This window comes from Cygnus atratus, chromosome 5 (assembly GCF_013377495.2).
Source record: "Cygnus atratus isolate AKBS03 ecotype Queensland, Australia chromosome 5, CAtr_DNAZoo_HiC_assembly, whole genome shotgun sequence".
Classification (NCBI taxonomy): domain Eukaryota; kingdom Metazoa; phylum Chordata; class Aves; order Anseriformes; family Anatidae; genus Cygnus; species Cygnus atratus.
In genome coordinates, this window is record NC_066366.1 from 42,382,710 (window position 1) to 42,403,931 (window position 21,222).

At 47.6% G+C, this 21,222-nt stretch overlaps 1 protein-coding gene across 1 annotated transcript; it reads left to right on the plus strand.

Annotated features, from left to right (window-relative positions):
- Nucleotides 1-1,836: 1,836 nt before the first annotated feature.
- On the plus strand, nucleotides 1,837-16,453 carry VASH1 (vasohibin 1). Its single transcript, XM_035540114.1, has 7 exons — nucleotides 1,837-2,100; nucleotides 7,010-7,098; nucleotides 7,587-7,643; nucleotides 8,717-8,791; nucleotides 9,817-10,198; nucleotides 10,586-10,698; nucleotides 11,325-16,453. Exons 1-7 carry the CDS (start codon nucleotides 1,837-1,839, stop codon nucleotides 11,395-11,397), a joined length of 1,053 nt encoding a protein of 350 aa, XP_035396007.1. The 3' UTR covers nucleotides 11,398-16,453.
- Nucleotides 16,454-21,222: the final 4,769 nt, after the last annotated feature.

Genomic DNA, 21,222 nt, shown 5'->3' on the forward strand with positions numbered 1-21,222 from the left:
CAGTCTCCACTTGCACACAGGAAAAAGGCAAAGACAACTGTAACAACACTAGAAATCTTACTGAAGTGATAAATGAGCACTGCTCAAAGTCCCCACACAATAGAAAATCCTTACTCAGAGAAGAAGTATGTGTTAAGTATTATGGAAGTCAATGTAGGTTGCATGAAGCAATACTGGTTGTCTGTTTTGGAAGGCTGAAGGAAGGAAGGATGCAGGGGCATGGATTTAGCTTAATTTTCCTGAGAGAAAAATCACTTTTTGGCAATTTGGGCAATGCTGAGTTCAAAACAGATGCTGCATTCAAGTGTTGTGCCCTCAGAAATAATCTCATGTGAACATCTGCCCACAGAACGTTACAGGAAAAGTGGCATTTCACTCTGAAATCCTCTGGCAGTCTCCATAAAGGTTATACCCAGTTCTCAGGACTTCAGATCCCACAGCAACCATCCCCAGGATGTATTTCCCTCCTTCCCTACCCTGCTGCCAAACAACAGCCCTTTGTGTGGATTGCTAAATGCGAACATTTCAAGATGCCCTTTAGCAGGTTCCTCAACAGCTGACACATTACTGTGTATGTGCTTCTTTTACTTGGCGTTCAAGTTACAAAACATCTTTATGCTAGAGCTTCCATAAATGCATTAATGGCATGTGGGACATTAATAGGACATGGGTGGGGAGGAAACGTGGCTAGCAGTCCTGCCCATGCCATGGCTGGGCTCTGTAAGAGAAGGACAGAGCGGTGCTGGCAGCATGTGGGACAAGGAGGGGCTCCCTCATCTCCTGCATTTTGCAGAGACCCCTCTGACTGATGTTTTGCCATGCCGCGGGAGGGCTGAAACAGAGAACCGGGTTGTGAAGTCAAGGCAAAGCACCTGTACATTTGCTTGCGGTGCTCCTCCAGGCTGTATAAAGATGAATTTTGGCTCTTCACAGGCAGAAACATCCTACAGGGGCCTCCTTTGAGAGGGACGGGGTTCCCACAGCACGCCCAGAGGTGGGCTGTTGGGTCCCCACCAGGAGAGCCCTTCCCTCACGGCCTCTTCATCCCTCGACCTGGGCTATCGTAAGCCAGAAGCACCCCAGCTCCCCTCTCCGCCACCCACAGGACTCTACCTGGCGGCCCCACCCCGACTGCCGCGTCCTCCAAGCCCACCTCCATGAGGAGATCCATGAGGAGACGCCTCCCCCTCACCCACGCGAATCCCCCCGCCGCCCGCTGAGGGCCCCGCCGGCTCCATCCCCGCCGCTAACGGCCGGGGCCGCCCCTGCCGGCGACCGTTAAACGGCCGCTGCCCAGCGCCGCCCCCCCGCCGGCGCCGCCCCCAGCGGCTCCATCGCCGCCCGTTATCGCCCGGCCCAGCCGGGCCCGGCCTCATCGCCCGCGGGCAGCGGCAGCGGCAGCGGCAGCAGCAGCCCAGCCGGCCGGCCAGCCCCGAGAGCTGCCGGGGGCGGAGCGGGGCTGGGCGGAGCGGGGCCGGTCCCTGCCCGGCCCCGCCGGGGCGCGGCGGCTTTGTTACCCCGCATGCAGCGGCAGCACCGGCCGGGGGGGCGGCCGCTGTCTCCGCCCGCCCCGCGGCGCGCTCGGGAGGCGGCGCGGCGGGGGCGCCCCGGCGGCAGGCCCGGCCCCCTCCGCCCCCAGCCCCGCCGCGGCCCGATGCGAGCGGGCGGCCGGCAGCGGCTCCCGGCGCCGCCCCGCCGAGCCCCCGCGTTGTGATCCGCCCGGCGGCGAGGCTGCGCCGGGGGAGGTGCCGGTCCCGGCCCCCCGGCCGGGCCATGCGGGGCGCGGCCCCCGGCGGGCCGGCGGCGGGCGGCGGGCGCTGAGAGCGGGCGGCGGCGATGCCGATGCCGGGGGGCGGCGGGGCCGCGGCCGCCGCCAGGCGCCCCCCGGCCGGCGAAGCGGCGGCGGCGGCGCGGGAGGAGGAGCAGGAGGAGGAGGGCGAGGAGGATCTGCGCGACGGCGGCGTGCCGTTCTTCGTGAACCGCGGCGGGCTGCCGGTGGACGAGCCCACCTGGGAGCGGATGTGGCGGCATGTGGCCAGGATCCACCCCGAGGGCGAGCGGGTGGCGCAGAGGATCCGGGGCGCCGCCGATCTGCCCAAGGTGAGAGCCCGCGGGGACCCCCAGGCGGCGGCCGGCCCGGCCCGGGCCCCGCTGGGCGCACAAAGGGAGCAGAGGCTCGGGGCAGGGCCCCGGGGGGCTCCCGCGGGCGGTGACCGAGGCCCTTCGGGGCCGTGCCCTGCCCCACGGGGCTGCGTGCTGACGGAGCAGCCGCCTGTCGTGGGGCCTGGCCGTCAGGTAGCGCGCTGGGCTGCCCTGAAGCGGGGGGCCGGCTAGGTGATGAGGGAGTGAGGCTCGAGTCCAAATCCTTGAGGTGAGAAGGGAGGTGAGGCGTTGAACCAGAAGAACCCGGGTTTGGGAACCGTTTGCCGGCGGAATTCTTGCACAGAACCGTGTCTGTGGGAAAAGGGACCCTTCACGCCCGGGAGTTGTAAGAGGAGTTATCTAACACTCACAGAGCCTGTTGCTGGTGTAGTGCCAGATGTGGTTTCCGAGCGTATCCCTGGCCTTGCTGCGGAGAACTCTATGAAAAGAGGAACCGATGATCGTTTCTCCCAACCTTGTGCCGGACTGAATCATTTGCATGTGAATGCTTGCGGTAGCTGCTGTCTGCTGTTGCACCTCAGCTGGAGAAAAAGCTCCCCTTTCCATTGGCATCCTGTGAACAAAAGGCACTGCAAACACTTGGTGTGTCACTCCATTGACCAGCTAGGGGAGTATTCCCATCATGCTATTAGAGGAAATTCAAATACAAAAGGATGAAGGATTTTCTGCTCAGGCTTTTTATTGCAAGGATTTAATTCCTTGGGATGGAAAACTGAAGTAAGCAAAACCATGCTGTTATACAGCGCACAGGCAATCAGTACCGCTTTCCACAAGGAACTCTGGAGAAGTGTGTGATCTGAGTTCCTTTGTGCCGTGCAGTTATGTGGCAGCACCCAGAACAAATCTTGAATCCTGATTATGGCCCCTCTTCTAACCCCACAAGACTTTTCTTTCCCTTTCAGATTTCCTTCTCCTCAGACTGTCCTGAGCCTGGGTGAAGGCTGAAAGCATGTTTCTGATCAGTCAGAACATGCAGTACTTAATTTCCTGACCAAAAGGGCTGGTTTGGTAGGGGAAAGGGAAGAAAGAAGCTCACAAACAAGCGAATGGTGCATGAGGGGAGGGAAGTACTGTGTTCAGTCTCTGCTTTGGGTCTTAATGTGAAGTACTTCTGCTTTTGTTCTCACTTAGCTGTCTTATACAGTCTTAGTGCCAGATGGTTACGGTTAGGGGACATAAGCAGTATGAGCTCCTCTGGAATAACATAACATTAGTCTGTCTATTTTTGTGTGTGTGTATCTGCTAGCACCTCTGGGAAACAGATCTATGAACTCTAGTCGGTGCTTTGCAATCTGAGATGCCATGCCCGAGCTCACCAGGCGTACAGATGAGAGGATGCTGGGATGCAGGAAACAGCCAGGATGAATGAGCTGTTATCCTAGCTCCTTTCCCCCTCTGGGGGTGTATTTTTATCTTTGAGGTTTGCTTATATCACTATGCATCTCTGTGCCATTAAGTTTCTTTGCATGGCTGATGCAACAGATGAGAATTAGAGCAGTGAGTGTACTCTGCAGGGCCAGCTCCTCTGAAAGGCTGAACACTCTCCACATGCTAGAAGGCAAATACGTCTTTAGGTGTTGGAGTCAGACTGCGGTTTGCCTAGTTCCAAATTTTTGCCTTGAAGAGTGGCCAGTATTGGCTGTTGGGGAAAATAACTCTTTAAAGAGTTGTCCATAAATTAAACTTAATGCCATAAAATGATGATGACACGAGGCTGTGATCAGACATACAAGTGTTCACAGATCAGCTGCAGGGGTCGTGTCTTTCACTGAGTTGTTGAGAGCTCAGAGATCTCCTCAGGGGTCCAAGGTATCCTTCTGGTAGGTTTGGGGTATCCACCAAGCAAGCTGAGCCAGGTTGGCAGGATGTAGTCGACTGGCCATGCATGCACAGCTTGAGAGTGCCAGCCTCTTGTAGGTTGTTTCCTTTCTAGCTACAAGGTGTGGTATTGCTTTGCTTGGAGCTGCACAAGGGAAACACAAAATGATGTGCACTTGCCTCATTAAGAAAGGCTGGATTTTAAATGCGGCAGTTAGGAGGGCAAAGACAGGAAGTATTGCATCTAACGGGTATAGATGGAGAAGCAAAAAATCCAATTTCTTTAGTCAGGCTAACAACTGGGATTGGTATTGTTCCCATGTGGCTTACAAAAGGGAAATTAGGGAGGAGTTCAGATACATAAAAGCACCATAACAGAAGCTGTTGCTAAACTGGGCTGGCCAAAAACATACCTCTGTGATATGGATAAGGGTGGAGCTTCTTTCCTCTGTCCTATCTGTCTTGTCTCATGTACAGTATGTCCCATTTGGTACGTGAAAATCTCTTGTTCTCTGGATCCCCTTTCTGAAATTAGAGTCCCAGTCTTGGGACAGCCAGCCTGGCCACATGCATGAATCTAGGAGTGCGGTGATGCAGCCTCTCCACACAAGTGATGAGGGACCAAAGACATGTTCAAGCAGTCTGCTAAGCCTGGCAGAGGTATGTGCTCTGGGAAATCTGGGCTCTCTTCCTAACTCTCTCTCCAGCTTTCAGTGCAACTAAAGGGAAAGCAAAATAGATGTGATTTTCCCTCGTTTCTCTTCCAAAGTAATTCTTCTTTGATTCCTGGAGGATTGTGAGGACTGCCTAGTATTTATAGCCCTTCTGAGATATGCAGTGGATAGTGCTGGGCAAGAATAATGTGTTAGCGTGTCCAATCCCATCGGTGTGGGTTTGAGGGATGGAGACTTTATTCCTCTCTTCTCTTGCCCCAGTAAAATGCTGTAGACCTGATGCAAAAGAAACTGTAGCCCAGTCTGGGCTGCAGGCCCAGATCTGGGAGAGAGAGAGTGAGCACGCTGTACTTTCATCAGTTTAATTACTTGAGGTGCAGGCGGCTCTTCGGCATTAACTAGTCCCCTGCTGAACTGGTTGCCATTGCGCTGTGTCAGTGTTACGCGGTCCTTTAAGGAACAGGAGATCTGGGGGGTTGCAGTAGTAAATGGAGGAGTACCTGACAGAGTCATTAGTTGTGCTGTCAACACGAACTCCATCAGTCTGCTTCCACTCAAAAAGCATGAAAGTCTCCACCGTGAAGAAATGAAACGAAGTAAAATAGTCAGGCTGTCCTGCTTGATACCTCTCTCATTGTTTCTGCCTGGAAATGATTTCCTATGACTCAGTGTATCAGCTCACAGCATCCAAACTGACTCAGCTCGCACAGTTCCAGAGACGGCTCCATCCCTGCTCTGCTCTCTGGAGCCTTCCCTGCTCCTGCTGTGGCTGAACAAACCCAGTTTCATATCTGCTCCTGCTCTTGTGCCATTTTCTGCTAGTGCCTCCCCTTGCTCCAGGCAGGGGTACAGAAATAAGGCATTGGAAATAACAGGTAAAGTGCTGGGAAAATGGGTACCAGTGGCCAAATGATGCTATTTTGTTTCCCCAAAAAAAGAAAAGGATTAAAAACATGGGGGAGAGAAGATTGACAGGAGACTGAGCACTCAGTGTTTACTCGCTGATGGTGTTTGGAGATAGCTTGAAAAAACAATTACAGGTTACAGTTTCCAGAGGCAGGGCCAGTCCCTGGCCCCTGTGCTGTGCTGGCACGAGCAGTGTGTGGCCATGTGGCAAAGCAGGTCAGGGAACAGCTCAGACTGAAACCTAGCCACGCTCGCTGGCTCGGCTTTCATCTGGTGCAGGCGGCCTGGTTCACTGGCCACCTCTGCCAACCCAGGGCAGGGGAAGATGGTATGGAAATGAGTGGCCGCAGAAATGCATGTGGAAGGTGATGAGTGGCTAAGCAGTGCTGCTGGCTACAAGTCTGCAGCCAACAGTGCACAGCGGAGTGGAAGGCCCCAGGGGAAGAGCTGGCTCTGACTCACTCTTTCTTAGGTGGGGGATAACCCATCTCTGGGGGAAGTCTGAGCAGGAACTGAAATGCTAAAAAGCAAAGTGCTGTGGAAAGCTGCAGTCCGGTATCAGATGGGTGTGTGAAAGGCAGGAGCTATCCTTCAGAGGGAAGATGCCGGCTTCTGTCTCCGAGCCCGTCAGTAGCACCAAATTTGTGCCTTTTCCATTATATTTGTTGAATGAGTGTGTCGTCAGGGCTGTCTGCCATCCGAGCTTGCCTGTCCACTGTAGCTGAGCAGACAGGACTTTTCTCCTTCCTTAGACACATTTTCTCAGCTGCCGACAAAGCTGCAGTTATCCCATGTGGAGCAAATGGAGAGGAAAATTGGACTGGGCCCATAAGGCTGAGGCCTCAGAACAGGACAGCAGTCTGAATGGTGGACTTTCGGAAGTCATTCTCTGACTACGTAATTCAAGACAACAGACACTGAAGGTGGGGAGTCGTCATGCTGTCAAGCCTGTGTCTTAGTCACTGCCAACTCACCCGAGGTGCCAGGAGGCAGTAAGGGACTTGTAAGCCCTTGCTTACAAGCCTGTTCCATGCTCCAGCGGCTTTGGGGAAATTCATTCTCACCTTTTGCCTCCCTCTGTCTCCTCCTTGTTTTTGTTTTGTGCCTTCCGGTTTGCATACTCAAATGAGCTTGAGCTCTCTTGGTTGATGGCATTGCTGTCTCACGTTTTGCCTTGTCACTTAATTTATCTAATTCTTCCCTGGTGATGCTGCCGAAGAGTCGGACCCTTTCACACGGTTTCTCTGACAGCTCAGTGGTGTTGCCAATTTCTGAATCCATGCCCAGTTATCAGTATGGGAACATAAGTCTACCTGGTGTGGCCACTTCAGGCAGCAAAAAGGGGCTGGTTTTAGAGGAACATGCTCTGTGTAACTACATGACACTGAGTTCAGCGAGAAGCAGGAGAGGTCTGGAAGTGGTGATTTATGTTCTGGTCCCCATTTCAGATTCCCATACCGAGTGTGCCTGCGTTCCAGCCGTCCACCCCCATCCCTGAGCGCCTGGAAGCTGTACAGCGCTACATCAGGGAGCTTCAGTATCCTTTACTGTTACCTTATTACATACCTGAGACACTGAGAGCCAGGTCTCAGACGGACTGCAGTGTGTCACCTCACTGTTAAGGCATAGGTGAGCTGTGGTGGAGGGAAAACTGCCTCTCGGGTCATCCTACTCGAGCACTTGTCTCTGTAGCTGTCTTAAAGAAGAGCTGGCAACCCTGCTTTTGTGCATCTGTGGCATCCAGCCCCTCTGTATGGGCTGTCACCATGGACTTCTGGGAAACGGAGTGGAAACATGTATACAGTGAGGAGGGAGAGAAAAATAGACAAGAAAGAAATACAGGAGTAAGGAGGGACTATAAATGGGAGAAATGCAGGATAGAGAGGAAGGAACTTTCTTGCTTCGGTGTTGTATTTGTAGCATCCCAACTCTGCTGTGAGAATAGTAAGTAAATAAGGTTCTTCAGAGAGCTTTTCTTCAAACTCTCCTTTCCAAGCTGTCAAGCCCTTAACGTCTTTCCTCCAGGTACAATCACACTGGGACACAATTCTTTGAGATTAAGAAGAGCAGACCTCTGACTGGGTAAGTGCTGGCAGCCTCTGCCACATTTAATCCTTGCTTTAAAACATTAGGGCCCTGCTGTACCCACTGGCCAAGGTTAGATGACAGTCAGTGCTTTCAGTGCTGCAGCTCTATCCTGCTTTAGCTGACTTCATTGTCTGTTGCCTGGGGTCCGGCTGGACAGAGCTGCGTCTGGCCTGTCTCAAGGACAAGGGTAGGTTTTGTTGTCATGAATCAGTAAATCCAGTAAAATAACAGAACTGTATTTCAAAGATGCACAGATTCTGCCTGCTTTTAATTGCAATATAACGACATGAACTTGATGGATTCTGAAGCTAGGTCCTGCCCTAAATGAGCCTTATAAAAGCCAAGCATCTTTACAGGGCTAACTTGGTAGTACTTGTGAGTGCCTTTGCAGTATCTAGGCTTGCAAAACTCCTGCAGTATAAACTGAAGAGTTTATACTTTGAAGGAGGAGGGGAATTCTGACTGCAGACTTCGGAGAACTGCACCTGATAAGCTCCTGGAGATAAGCACCAGATGTTCATTGGTTTTATCAGCCAGCGTACTGAGACTCTCTCAAGACTGGCTTCTTACTCTTGGTCTACTCAATAGGTTTATGTGACCCCCAGATGTCTTGTGCTGTAGTCAGTGCATTGTCTCCTCTGCAGTACTTGCTGAATGGAGAGCAGGGTTGTGTGATTCCAGAGAAGTGGCCTTCACTGCCCTTGAGCCTTGTGAGGCAAATGTTGTTGGCCCTTAGTCCTTTGAGCTGCTTGTGGTCACATGGGTGCCCATCGAGAACTTACTAAGCTGAGAGCTGTTGTCTCCCTGAGAACAAGGTTGGCCACATAGGCAGCTTTGTTGCAACTCACTGAAGGAGCAACTTGTAAGCAGTGACAGTAAGTGGTGGAGAGCAGGTTTGGATTTCATAGCTTCCTAAGGAAGATGCACACCTGTTCCCTGTCCTCGATGGGCCTTTGCCTCTCCTGGAAACCCACCCTGCATATATACTGCAAAAGGGCCGAACTGGCCATACTTGCATAGTGCAAGCCTCCTAACTCTCCTTGTCCTTCCCTCGTCCCATTCCACAGGCTGATGGATCTGGCCAAAGAAATGACCAAAGAGGCCCTGCCAATCAAATGCCTGGAAGCTGTGATCCTGGGAATGTATCCTTTCCTCTTGGAAATGTGCATGCCTGCCCATCCCTGCATTTTCTCCTCTGCTCTCTTATGATGCTTCAAGACTGCTGATAATATTGTCACCTAGCCCCACACCCCTGTTTTCCCTTCCCAGTTCTCCCTAAAACTCCTGCCAATAAAATCCAAATCCAAGCAATCCCCTGAAATAGCCAAACTAGTTCTTCAGAGTTGTTCTTCCCTCCCTAAGAAGGGTGGTGCTGTTCTGGAAAACTCTGGAAGCAAGTAAAAGAGAAAGGAAGGATCTAAGGAACACATAAAGGGGGCAAAAATACTAGGTAGAGTTAGGTCAGGAGGTCCTTTGTAGGTAACATTGTTCCCTTACTGCAGCATTGCCTGCACGTGTTCTACACTAAGATAAATTAGGGATCCTCCCCAACATCTAATTATGGTGTATGTCACCTCAGTATTATGTCTAACATGCAGGTTTCTTGCCTGTCAGCTTAGGCAATACCTTTATTAATTCTTGGCTTGTGCCTTCTTAAAGAATACATCTTTCCCAGCTACCTTCCAGGCATTACCTACGTCACTTGGGCTACAGTTTGTTGGTGCACAGTGGCAAGACCACCTGGAGGGGCATAGATGGCGAGTGGTTCAGAAGAGTGGTCTGATGAGTACTTTGTCCTGGAGGTTCCTCAGTTTCTAGTTGAAATTAACAGCTAGTAAAACTGATTAAAACAACCTGATGAATAATGCTACAGTATTGCAGCTAGGTCACTACGGAATATAGCACACTAAACGTGTTAGTATTGCAACTTCTGCGTCACAAAATTGCCTGGAAATTAACTCCCCATTGTTGACTGCCTGATTTCCCCATGAAAGCAGGACAGCTTGCAATGAGCTGGACTGTTGATTTGGAGAACAAACCCTGTCAATGTGATGCCTGAATCAGTGGTGAGTGTGCTGAGCAGGCTGGCAGGGTTTGGAGCAGGCAGGAAGTATCTTGCCACACAAGTGGTATCACTGGTTGTTTCCTGAATAGTGGCTGCTGTCAGTTACCTCACCAACAACATGACCACGCTGGACCGTTTCCCCATCAGCTTCAAAACCCACTTCTCAGGGAACTACTTCCGACACATTGTGCTGGGGGTGAACTTTGGGGGCCGCTATGGGGCACTGGGCATCAGCCGACGTGAGGAGCTCATGTACAAAGCACCCGTCTTCCGCACACTAAGCGAACTCATCTTTGACTTCGAAGAGGCGTATCGCCGCTGCTGGCACACACTCAAAAAGGTGAAGCTGGGCCACTGTGTGTCCCACGACCCACACAGCGTGGAGCAGATCGAGTGGAAGCACTCCATCCTGGATCTAGACAAACTAAGCCGGGAAGACTTCCGCAAAGACCTTGAGAGGCATGCCCGTGACATGAGGCTGAAGGTGAGCAGCGAGGGTGGAGTAGTAATTTGCTGCAGCATCCGCTGTCTTGCCTGGCCTGTGGCATGCTGGTGGAGTGAATGGCAGGGGGCAGTGGCAGGTGGTGGAGTGGAGGGTGAATTGGAGGCTCTTCTGCTTTGTTGTCAGGCTGGTTAACTAATGGGCACACACACCGTACTGCTGTTGTGATACCTTGCACTGTATGCGCTCCTTGGAGCTGTAGCTGTGATTGTAGCTTTTTTTCTGTTTTCTGGCTTTTGTATATTTGATTCACTTGCCTTGCTTTTTTGTCTTTTATTCCCATTTCATTAATAGTTGCTAAGCTTCGTGTTTTCCAGTTACTACTACTATTGTTTTTCTGCTCATGGTACTCCTTTTTTTTTTTGGTAGATTGGCAAAGGAACAGGGCCACCATCTCCTACCAAGGACAGAAAGAAAGATGTCTCCTCCCCGCAAAGAGGTCAGGCCAGTCCGCATCGGCGCAACAGCCGTGGGGACCGACGGTGCGTGGGGCTGCTGGTCTTGAGACTTATCCAGAGCATCTGCTTTTTGGTGGCTTTCTTTTTGTTCTGTTTTGTTTTTTTGACAGACTGCCTTGCTGGGTTTTCTTATTTGTTTTGGTTTGTTTTTTTGGGGATCTTTCTGATGACTTACTGGGGTTCTTTTTAACAGGGAAGACTTCTCAGACCTGCATTAGCAGTTCTTTTGTAGTCTCTGTCTTTCTGAGTTTATCACTGCTTGGGTGGCCATTGTTTTTTGTTGTTGTTGTTTATTTCTGTTTGTGTGTGTGTTTGGTGGTTGTTGTTTTGTTTAGGTGGGGAGGAGAAAGGCTGCTTAAATAGACAGTGATTGTGGTACCTGGTATTTATCCTTGCCTAGGGGTCTGAGTTTGGATAGCTCACAGACCTGTGCCCCAAAACGATTCCACAAATCAGACTGTTTTCTTGAAAATGGTCTGGGGTACTGGTGTGTTCCTCCTAACCTGAGTTTTCTTCCTGTGAAGATTGCTGAGAAAGTTACTGAAGGTTAAAGAATAATCTTGCCTTCAGTAGCATAGGATAAATCTGAAGCTTTCCTGTATGCTTCTCCTGTGCTATTTATTAATAGTTCTTAACCTCTTTGCTCGCAGGCCGTCTGGTGAGAAGAAGCCTACTGATTCCAAAGCCATGCCAGACCTCAACGGGTACCAAATCCGTGTGTGAAGAGAGCTGTGCCTTGTGTGCCTGGCTCCACAGACTTCTTGCTGGCCACAATTGGGACCTGCACCTGCAGCAATTCTGACAAAGGGGATAGGGGAGCAGGAATGGAACAGAGTGCTGGTCTTCCCAGGTACTTCCGAGTGGGCCAGTCCCAGAGCTGGATCCCATGGGTCCCGTAGGGTTCACCTGCCTGTTTCTGGGAGAGGTGTCCATCTTAATTCACTGAAACAAGTATTTTTTTAAAAAAGAAATAAAAAGATCTGTACATTTGTGGGAGTGTGCTGCAGGGAGAATAGGAAGTGAGTGGGATCAGCGGACTTGTTATCGAATTTTTTGGGTTGACAGCACATAGATGAAGCATCTCGTCAACAGTACTTCTTCCCTGTCTGCACAGGAGTCTTGAGCCCATGCAAGGCCCAGAGGGCTGAGGGAGGAGTGATGCTGGAATGGGATGGCCCCTGCGTCTTGTGCAAAAATTCCTGGTTTTGTCATTCTGCACGCTTTGTTTAGCATTGCTCTTGTGAGAAGGCAGAATTTGCTCAGCCTGATGTATTGATCATGCAAGGGCCTCTCATCTGGGGTAATCATATCTTGTATGTTTGATCCTGCTTATTTCAATGCATTTCATTGACTCTGAGATGGTAGATGGTGGGATGACAATCCTCTTCACCCATTGTGATGCTGAGGAGCTGTTGCAATATGTCCTTTTGTGGTAAAGTGGGTCAGGATATGCCCATGCCATTGCCACGTGAAAACAGGCACAGAGACATCAATCAGCAGTGGAGGCAGAGGGAGGCACGGGATGGATGGTTGGTAGCCTGAACTTTGAGTCATCCCTTCATCGGTCTTCTATTAATTTCTAGTGATTGCTACTGTGAAAGCTCGTGGAAGACATTTCAGTCACCAAGGTATAAGTTTTAAGAGTGAATAGCTAAAAAGGATTTAATGATCTGAACAGGTTTTACAAGCATTTTTCCTTTCCGCAAGGGTCTTTCTCCTCTCTCGCTGATGGTAGTGCTAGAGTTACAGGCACCTGTTGGTGGGAAGCCCTGCTCAAGGAGATTGCCTTCCTACCACTTCAGCCTGGAGACTCCTGAAAGTTATTCCCCCTCCCAGTCCCAGAGCTGTGCTTGTGTTCTGGCTCTTCCAATTGCTGCAGTATTTAACAGCACCACTTACACTAGCCTTCCCCAAATGGCTGGGCAGGGCCTCTCCGCCTGGTTACAGCCTTGATTCTGCCTACCCTTCTTTTCATAGGAGTGTTGTACTACTGATTAAGCTGTGTAATGCTTGTCAGAAATCTGGAGTGTTGTCAGGCCTCTCTTTTGAGGCCTAGGGCTTGGACACTGGGGTTGCCAAAATCAGAACAGTGTGGCCTCGAAGTGATCTGGACACATGGATCCAGGGGATGCAAAAATTGAGCCTGGGAGTTGGTGTCCTGGAAGGAAACTAAGTCTTGTTTTATAACAACACTGACAAGGAGCTGAGCTTTCTGAAATACTAAGTATTTAATTTTGTTAGAACTGGGCTTATGCTTTCTTGTGGACTTGTTAGAAACATGATGGAGCTTAGCTCCGTCAGTACTTTTTGTTGTGGTATAGCTGTGCCATACTCATATAAGCAGTGCTATTTTGGTGGTGGAGAATGGGCTCCTATCCCCACACAAATCATCTCTTCTGTTGAGTTAAAGCAGTATTAATCACTGAAGCACCACCCACAAGCGATTTAAATGAGGCCTTACAAGTTCCTAATTGTAAATCCCTAATTGTCATATCCATGGAGTTATATCCATGCCATGCAGTCTATCCTTTCAAGCTCTCTTAGTTGTCATTAGTTTTCGGCTATGCTGCATGACTAGGAGGACAATCCAAAGGGAGATCAACAGCAAGTTAGGCTACCTAAGACAAGGTAATTGCAAAAGAAGAAGCCTATTTCCACAGTGCAGTACAACACCTGTCCCCTCCCTTGCACTCCAGCTACATGCAATAATTTGAAATTAGATGTCAGTAGCAAGCCAAGCAGCCATTTGAATGCATCCTCTGATCAATTTTGTGGCTGTAAATGAACATATTTAGTGTCTGGATACTAACAATGATGTTAGCTGTAAAGGTACCGCAGCTAACTTTAACTAATAGAGGTGACTTGGAAGCCAAAAACTGCCTTTGTGTACTGTTTGCTATGCAGCAGACTGAAAGTTCAGGTGCCACTGTGAATCATATAATAAACGCAAGCAGCAAAGGAGACTGCATGTCAGGCTTTATTAAAGTGGATGAAATCTAGGGGGGAAAAAAATGTAATAGTCACTTATTTGAAACTGGGATGCATCCTCACCATGACTTTGGTTAGTTAAATCAGAGCAATTGGAAAACTCTTGAGAATAATTAGTAGCTTCATACAGAGCACATTCAATAACTGGACAGACCTGAGCCTTTTTAGCTGCAGAGGAGAAGTGTGTTGGGTGAGAGAAGACTTCAAAAAAGATGGGGTAACTGAGGGGTCAGCTGCATGCTAATGATGCTTTTTTAAGAGCAGGGCAAAAGGGATGTTGAAGAGTGTTGGATCAGCAGAACAGAATGGCTTAAAACAAAATGCTTTGTTTGACCTGGTAATTAAGCACTTTCCTGCAGGATGTAACTGAGGCCAATAGTTTAGAAAACCAAAGGAAGTGGATGTTTAAGGAATGAATGACAGGTAGAGTTCAAGGTTTCTTAATCCACATCTTCAGCAGTCACCACCTGTAGCCAGACAAGAATATCCTCTTTTGAGATTTAGTTGCACAACTGTGTACATTAGGAGGCATTTAATTCTTCTTATGCATCTGGTATTGACTTCTTAAGATGGACACAGGAGCAGAGCCCTCTGCTAGGGTTACTATTTCAAGCCTTCTTCTATTTCTCCGTGTGGAAGAAGTTCTGCCCCTTACTGTCTCAGTATCCCCAGTTTAATAGATGGTGCAAAGAAATGGAAAATGACCAATTTTCTCCCCCCCCAGCTCTATAACGAGATGAATAGCATCAATACAAAGCTTAGCTTCATTGCTAACAAACAAGACTATTCCCCTGTGATACAGAATTAGTGCAATCCAGTTTTATGCCCTAAGGAACTTGGGGGTACAATGAAAAATGAACCCTGCTTTTGCACTTCAGCTCCCTCATCCAGCTAGCCTGGCTTCTGGTCTGTCTGCCTTTAACTGTAAGAGGAAAGGCTGAAGGCATGTCTTTCTCACTTTTGCAGTCCTGACAGCTACAGAGAAGGAATAAAAATAAGTAGGGGGTATCTTGTACTCCATAGTGCCAGCAGGACAAAAAAGATGGCTCTTGAGGAGTCCTATTAATTATTTAAAGTTAAATATTAACATGATTGCTCACATAGCTCTGGCCTGTAAACTTCCACTATTCAGTACTTCTCATCTGATGTCTGTTCTGCAGTACAAGTCCCTCTGAACCCCTTGCAAGGGAACAGTGACCATACACTGAGAATGGATAGACACTGCCTATGTTGTATGTGAAGTCTAGGTCAGCTTTGAAAGACTCGACTTCAACAAATGCTGGCCTACTACTAGCAAAACTATTTTAAATGTAACATAAACCTTGAAATAAATAATTTCTCTTTATATTTTATGTAGACAAGTCCCTTGATAGCTGGCCAATTGCAATTTTTTGAATGGATAAAAGCATCAGTGAGTGAAACCAAGAACTTTCTGCTGTGGTGTCACACTGGCATCAATATATACTGAGAAGTAGGATCAAGACTCCATCAGCCTGTGACACACTAGCTTTTTTTTTTTTTTAATTCTAATGTGATGAGCTAAATGAGACTTTAGGAAGTTAAGGTATGTTAGCAAGTGTTTTAGCTGGGAGTGGAGTGCTTTTATTCAGTTAACTATGACTATTTCACCTGTGTGCCACTGTATGGGTCAGTACAGAGTATGCTTGGATGCCTACCAGAATAAATGACTCCAGAACTGTGGTTGAAACATAGTTTGTGTTCATACAGTAGCTGTGTTGCTGTTTCCTGTTTAACATGATTTTTTTTTAATTATTTTTAAGTATTTCAGGTGAAAGCCTTAACCAGGTGCCTGCCCCTTAAGGTGGGCTCACGTGTGGTGTTGTATAGACTGAAACATGACTGTCCTTAAAATTGCAGATTTTAAGAAACCATAATGAACAGAAGAATCCTATTGTTGCCAAAGGGCAAGAGTCTGGATTAGATGGGCTTTACCCTGCTCCAGTGGTTCTGGCTAATTACTTTAGGTGGCTGCTTTAACCACTTGCTCCTTCTAAGTCAGGTGTTTAAAGCAGCCCCAATGATCAGGTGCCAGACACGAGCAGGGCATGCCCTGTGTCCCATGCGTACTGTGTGTGTAAGTAGGTGAAATAACACCGTGTATTCTAGTGGTCTTACACTGTTGTCCTGTCAACATTAAGATCTTCATTATGGAGTTTATAACTTAACCTAAGAAAGCAAGTGCTATTCTAGCTTGGTTTTCGCTCTGCCAGAGCAAGGTGGAGATGGTCCTTCTGCAACCAAGCTGAACTCCTTAGGGAATTTACTATTTTTGTCTGTTTTCTGAGCAGGTGTTTACCTGTATCACCAACCACTCTCCTTCAGTGATGCCCTGGCCCTGTCTGCTCAAAAGCAACTCAATTTAGGCCCAGAAGGCTACTGAATCCCCTGTGATCTCTGCAGAGCAGAGTTTCCCTCCAGGTCAGGGTTGAGATGGTGCTAGTGGGACCAGAGTGGTCCCCTTCCATGCACATCAGTATTCTACTCTAGCACTGATAGGGTGCTTCAAACCATTGACATCTTTATCACTGGTACAGCTCAGAACTAACTAAGAAATGGAAGGTTTCTTTCTTTTAAAATTATATCATGTGTGTCTTTTTGTAATTAATCAGTGTGGTTCTGTGTCTTTATGTAGCCAGCACAGAACCCTTATTTAGAGTTAGTTCTTATTGCACTCCCCATAGCCCTCATGTTGATACTTCTTCCTGCTTCCTTTGACACTTAGACAATAAAATTCCCTCTGTACTGCTCTCAGCTTGTGCAGAGAAAACAAGATGTCTGTACTGTCTTTCTTTCTGATTTAAGCTTTCCCTTTGTCAGTCAGTTTAGAAGACAAAAGCACAGCCTTGAGTGATGGTATCAGACAGATTAAGTATAGACGTCCTGTACTTTTGCAATATTATGGAAAAAGGACACGGAAGAACCCTCATTCTCCATCAAGCATGTGACCAGGTAAGCATGTCTGTATGCAAAAAGGCAGTTGCCAGAGAGTAAGAAGTATGTATGTGGCTGTGCAGCAAAGGTTAAAACTCATCTTTTCCTCCTCAACAGCCATCTGCCAGGCTGTAAGGAAAAAAGCCAGTGGGTGAAACAACATGTCTGTCTGTCTTGAGTTGATACTCCTAAGGGTTAACACAAGCCTCTCCTTCCACTATTCCACTCTTCAGCATATGATCCAGCCTCCTTTCCTGGCCAGAAAAGCAATTCTGCTTAAGCACTGTAGTGACCTTCCAGACTAATGACCTCACCAGGACTCCTCAGACAAATGCTGGGTTAATAAAGGACAGTCAGCTGCAAGGTTCAGTGTATTCCCCCGGCAAGGGGGATCCAACTTTATTCAGGCTATCATCTTTCAGGCATAACGTACCCCCTCCCTTGAGGGAAGTGAGTAATAGCTGGGACTGGGGCCAGGACGTAGGCAAGCTTACAGCATATGCAACCGTAGAGGAAAGGAATAAACATCCCCTGCCCTGTCACTCCAAAGAGTATGGCACAAGCAGTATTCCCTCTTAGCCAAGTTAATTATACAAGCAATTTCTGTCTCGAGGGAAAGTAATTGCACAGTACCTAGTAGGCGGTATGAAGGGACGAAGAAAGTAACCACATCATAAGACTTTGAGGTCTGTGCTCAGGCCCAGAAGATGATAATACAGCAGCAGAAGGTGGCTTCTTGCTCCATGTTCTCCTGTTATTGATCTTTAAGCATTTAATAAAATGCTTAAAGACTGAAGTGCTGCAATTTCTATAAACCTATTTCAAATGCTTATTTGAAAATACCCTCTGCCCCATGTCTTACAGATTTCACTAAAAATTGGGTAACTTGAAATCTCTGTAGACATATGGGTCAGGTTGCTTGCTAGACAAAGAGTGAAAGAGGCAGAACTTGGCTACAGCTGAGATTAAAATGAGATACTCTGCTCACTCTTAGGTCAGACTTTCCCCCTGATACTGACAGTTCCTGCAATTCTAGGTTTTTAAGTCAATTAGAGGTTACACTACTGGGACCTCACTGAAAAACCTTCGTTGGGGAAAAAATATACAACTCAGTTAAGCAGTAATTAAAAAAAAAAAGTCAGCTACTAGGCTGAGAAGCCCAAGACTGCAAAACTTAAAGATTTCACATTCACAGAAGCATACAGAAATCCATTTGTGAGAAAGTGGGACTAAGCCTTAAGAGCACTATCCATGCAAGGACTGCAGGAGTATGGAAAGCAAAGGAACATGACATGCTGTGGCTAGCAGTCCATTAGAGACTTAATTAGTTGAGTTGGCTTTCCTGACATATCTTTATTTTGGCAAAGAGTGATTTCTACCCTAACTCTAACTTTTTTTTTTTTTTTTTTGGGGGGGGGGGGGGGGGGGGGGGGGGGCAGGGCAGGGGAGGAGAATAGCTTTAGGATAACAACTGCATTTGACTCCCAGTGTCCCAGTGCAGGAGCAACACCTGAAAGTGGACAGTAACTGAATAAATAAGCTTAGGACTGATGTGGAAAGCTTTTCATCCATGAAAAGAAAAATCAATGCAGACTAAAAAAAACTAAGTAACATTGCTAAGGCTTGATGTCAAGTCTTTTCTGTGTATAAAAGGAAAGATTGCATGGAACAAATGCATCTTTTGTTGTAGCACATGCCAGCTTCTAGCCCAGTCTTTTACCCATTTGTCACCTCAGCACCTTGAAAGTTGCTCTGTGTGTCTAACCAAAGTTAAGAAAAGTTTTCCAGCTCCACTATACAGCATTCCTATTCCCTTAGAGCACAAGAATGCGCAGGCTAGATCTGAAGTAAATAAATAAAAGGGAAAAGAGCTTCAAGACTAGAATGAATTTTCAGTGGAAGCTGGCAGATAACTTGCCATAACAGAAGCCAAACTTGCACAACTGACAAAAGGAAGGAGCTTGAGGCATAACGGGCATCTGTGTTAGCATTACAGCAGGCAAGTTCGCTACAGAAACTTAGTATCACGCTTTGAAACATGATGCAGTACCTCCAATGGCAATGATCGGCCAGCTTGTGCACCTCAACGTGACAGAGATACAAGAAGCACTACAACCCATGCAGCTACAGTCTGGCAGGGAAGAGGTCACAGACAGCAATTCAATTAACTTGCACAACTGGAAGCCTACTGAAAGGAGATGGTATCCCACAAAGGCTTGTACGCTCCTCCTTTAGATGAGCCACAAAAAGGCTTCATCTGCATTTGCATGAACCCTAGATGTTTGCAAAGTCCTAACTGTACATTCAGCAAACATTCATTAGTACAGTGGTAACAACGGGAGGAAAAACTGCACTCTAGCAGAGCCCTGACCTGCAGACTGTTTGCTAAGACAATCACTCTCAAAAATCATTAGGGGCAGGACAAGTACCTTGATCTGCTCTTAAAAGAGTATCTCTGAGATGCACAGTTTTTCTCAGAGCATCTAACAGACTAGAGAAGAGGAACTACGGTCCTTTGATCTCCTGTGCTTCACAAAGCAGGTGGCACAAAGGACACTAACAGTAAATCTTGATATTTTTGTTTTGTTTTTATTTAACAAGAGTTATTCCTATCTAAGTGTTGGTTTCAGAGCTCCCATCCCTCTCACTTAACTTGTCAGAGATGAGGGGTGGGGAACTCACTATCTTATGGCTTGACACTGTTAAAATGCTGAGTTTATAATACGACTTACCCCTAAGGAATTCACCCATAGCTTCTAAATGAAGAAATAAATAAACATCATTAACTTAGAAAGATAATTGGATCTGGCAGTCATGGGAAAACAGCTGCCAGAAAGATACCTCATAAGGAAAAGGCATAGAGAAAGAAGACCTCAAGCAGCAGCCAAGGTTCATTTATTGACAAAAGGACAGAAATTAGAGCAATTACACTGTTTACCACTCTCCCATCCCATGTATTTTGGAGAATTGATTATAAGGGCATCCTCCTGAAGTGATGAACTTACAACTCTGAGAAAGTTGAAGAAGTTGGACTTCCATCTAAATGGTGTAATTAATTACAGCCTAGCAGCTGTGGTGCAATTTAAGCTGTTGTCTAGCTAAGATACTTTGTCAAATCTGTGTTTGCCTCTACAGCTGCATGTCCCTGCAGCTTAGGAGACTGATTACAGGGTAGGTATGCATGCTGCCAGTGGGCTCTGGCATCCCTTTCCCTAAGTACCAATCTCCCTGAGCTCTCTCTACAACACTACTGAGAGTATGAGGTAGATGACCCTACCTCTGTAACACCTCTTTCTGATTGTAGATATTCCTGTTCGTAATCGTTTACAGGCCTCTCTGTAATTTATCAGAAAGCTATGTTAATTGCAAATACTCAGACATTTAGGTCAAGAAGCAGTGTTAAGAGTCTGGAATCTCTTAATTCTGCTTCCCACCTCAAGGTGGTTGCTCATTACCACAGTCTGTTATTATATCACTATGTGATACTCTCAAAGCATCAGAGATGCATTATTTTCCCCCTACAACTATGTAATAGTTGCCATGTTAGTGGCAGGGACTATTTCCATCCATCCCACCCACCCACAAACTCCCCCTGTAGTCTCCAGCAGCCAGAGGTACTCACAGGTCTCCCAACTCTGAATTGCTCTAGAGCAGCTATTTCTCTTTCCTGAAACAGGGCAAGTCTGTAGGGTCTACAGCAGAGCTACAGGGACAGTAATCGAAACAACCACAGCAATCAACTGTAACGGTCCTGCATTTCTGCAAGTTTCACCGGTGAATGCCGAAAGGAAACATGTGAGCCAAGGCTTTGGGAGCTGCAAGACTCTGAGCTTTTTAACCCTCAGAAAGAAGAAATGGAAGATTTGCAGGCATTGTCCTGGGGTTTTTAAGCATATGGCTCTATATCCACAGTGTTCAGCAGCTTAACCATTCCAAGTCCATACCATAAAATTTCATGTATTGAAAGTGTTAGGCTGACCTGTGGAACAGATTTTCTAGCAAAATATATCTGGAACCTTAAAGCCTCCCTGACAGATGCCTTCGTGCAAGATACACAGAAGAAAAGTCCAGTCTTTGGTCTAAATGAAATGGAAGGAGCACTTGTGATGCTCGAGCACAGCTCCTATGCCTCAGGTACATCACAAAACCAGCAGGGTGCTTGGGCAACCAGCTCATCTGACAGCGTACGGTGCACACGGGGAGAGGGCCAGCAGGCCTAACACACATACACACCACCCCCTTCATTAACTGACCATCAGACCAGGCCAGCAGTTACAACCAAAGCAGAGGGTCAACATTTTAAGTGACAGCACTGTGTCACAGTGTTTTTTTGTTTTGCTTTTGATTGGTTGTTTTTAAACCCTCAGGGTCTTCCCAGTTTCCCTTTCCAATGTTACCAGCTGGTGGGAGTTATCTGCTACCTGGCTGCTTTCTGGCAACCTGCAAACAGCCTGGCAGAAAAATAAGGCTCCTAGTTGCACAGATTTCCCTTTCCTCCCCTCCTTTCACAAATAAAACCAATTATAAAATCCAAGTTAAAATACCTACACAAATTAGTGCAACTCTCAAAAAAACCATCCCCAGGAATACACAGCTCTGCATCCCTCC

What these genes read in the sequence shown, in the direction of transcription:
- VASH1 (XM_035540114.1), top strand. Translation starts at nt 1,837, where the DNA reads ATGCCGATGCCGGGGGGCGGCGGGGCCGCGGCCGCCGCCAGGCGCCCC. An exon ending in GCGCCGCCGATCTGCCCAAG is followed by an intron (nt 2,101 to 7,009) that starts GTGAGAGCCCGC and finishes TCCCCATTTCAG; the next exon opens with ATTCCCATACCGAGTGTGCC. An exon ending in CCCGTGACATGAGGCTGAAG is followed by an intron (nt 10,199 to 10,585) that starts GTGAGCAGCGAG and finishes TTTTTTTGGTAG; the next exon opens with ATTGGCAAAGGAACAGGGCC.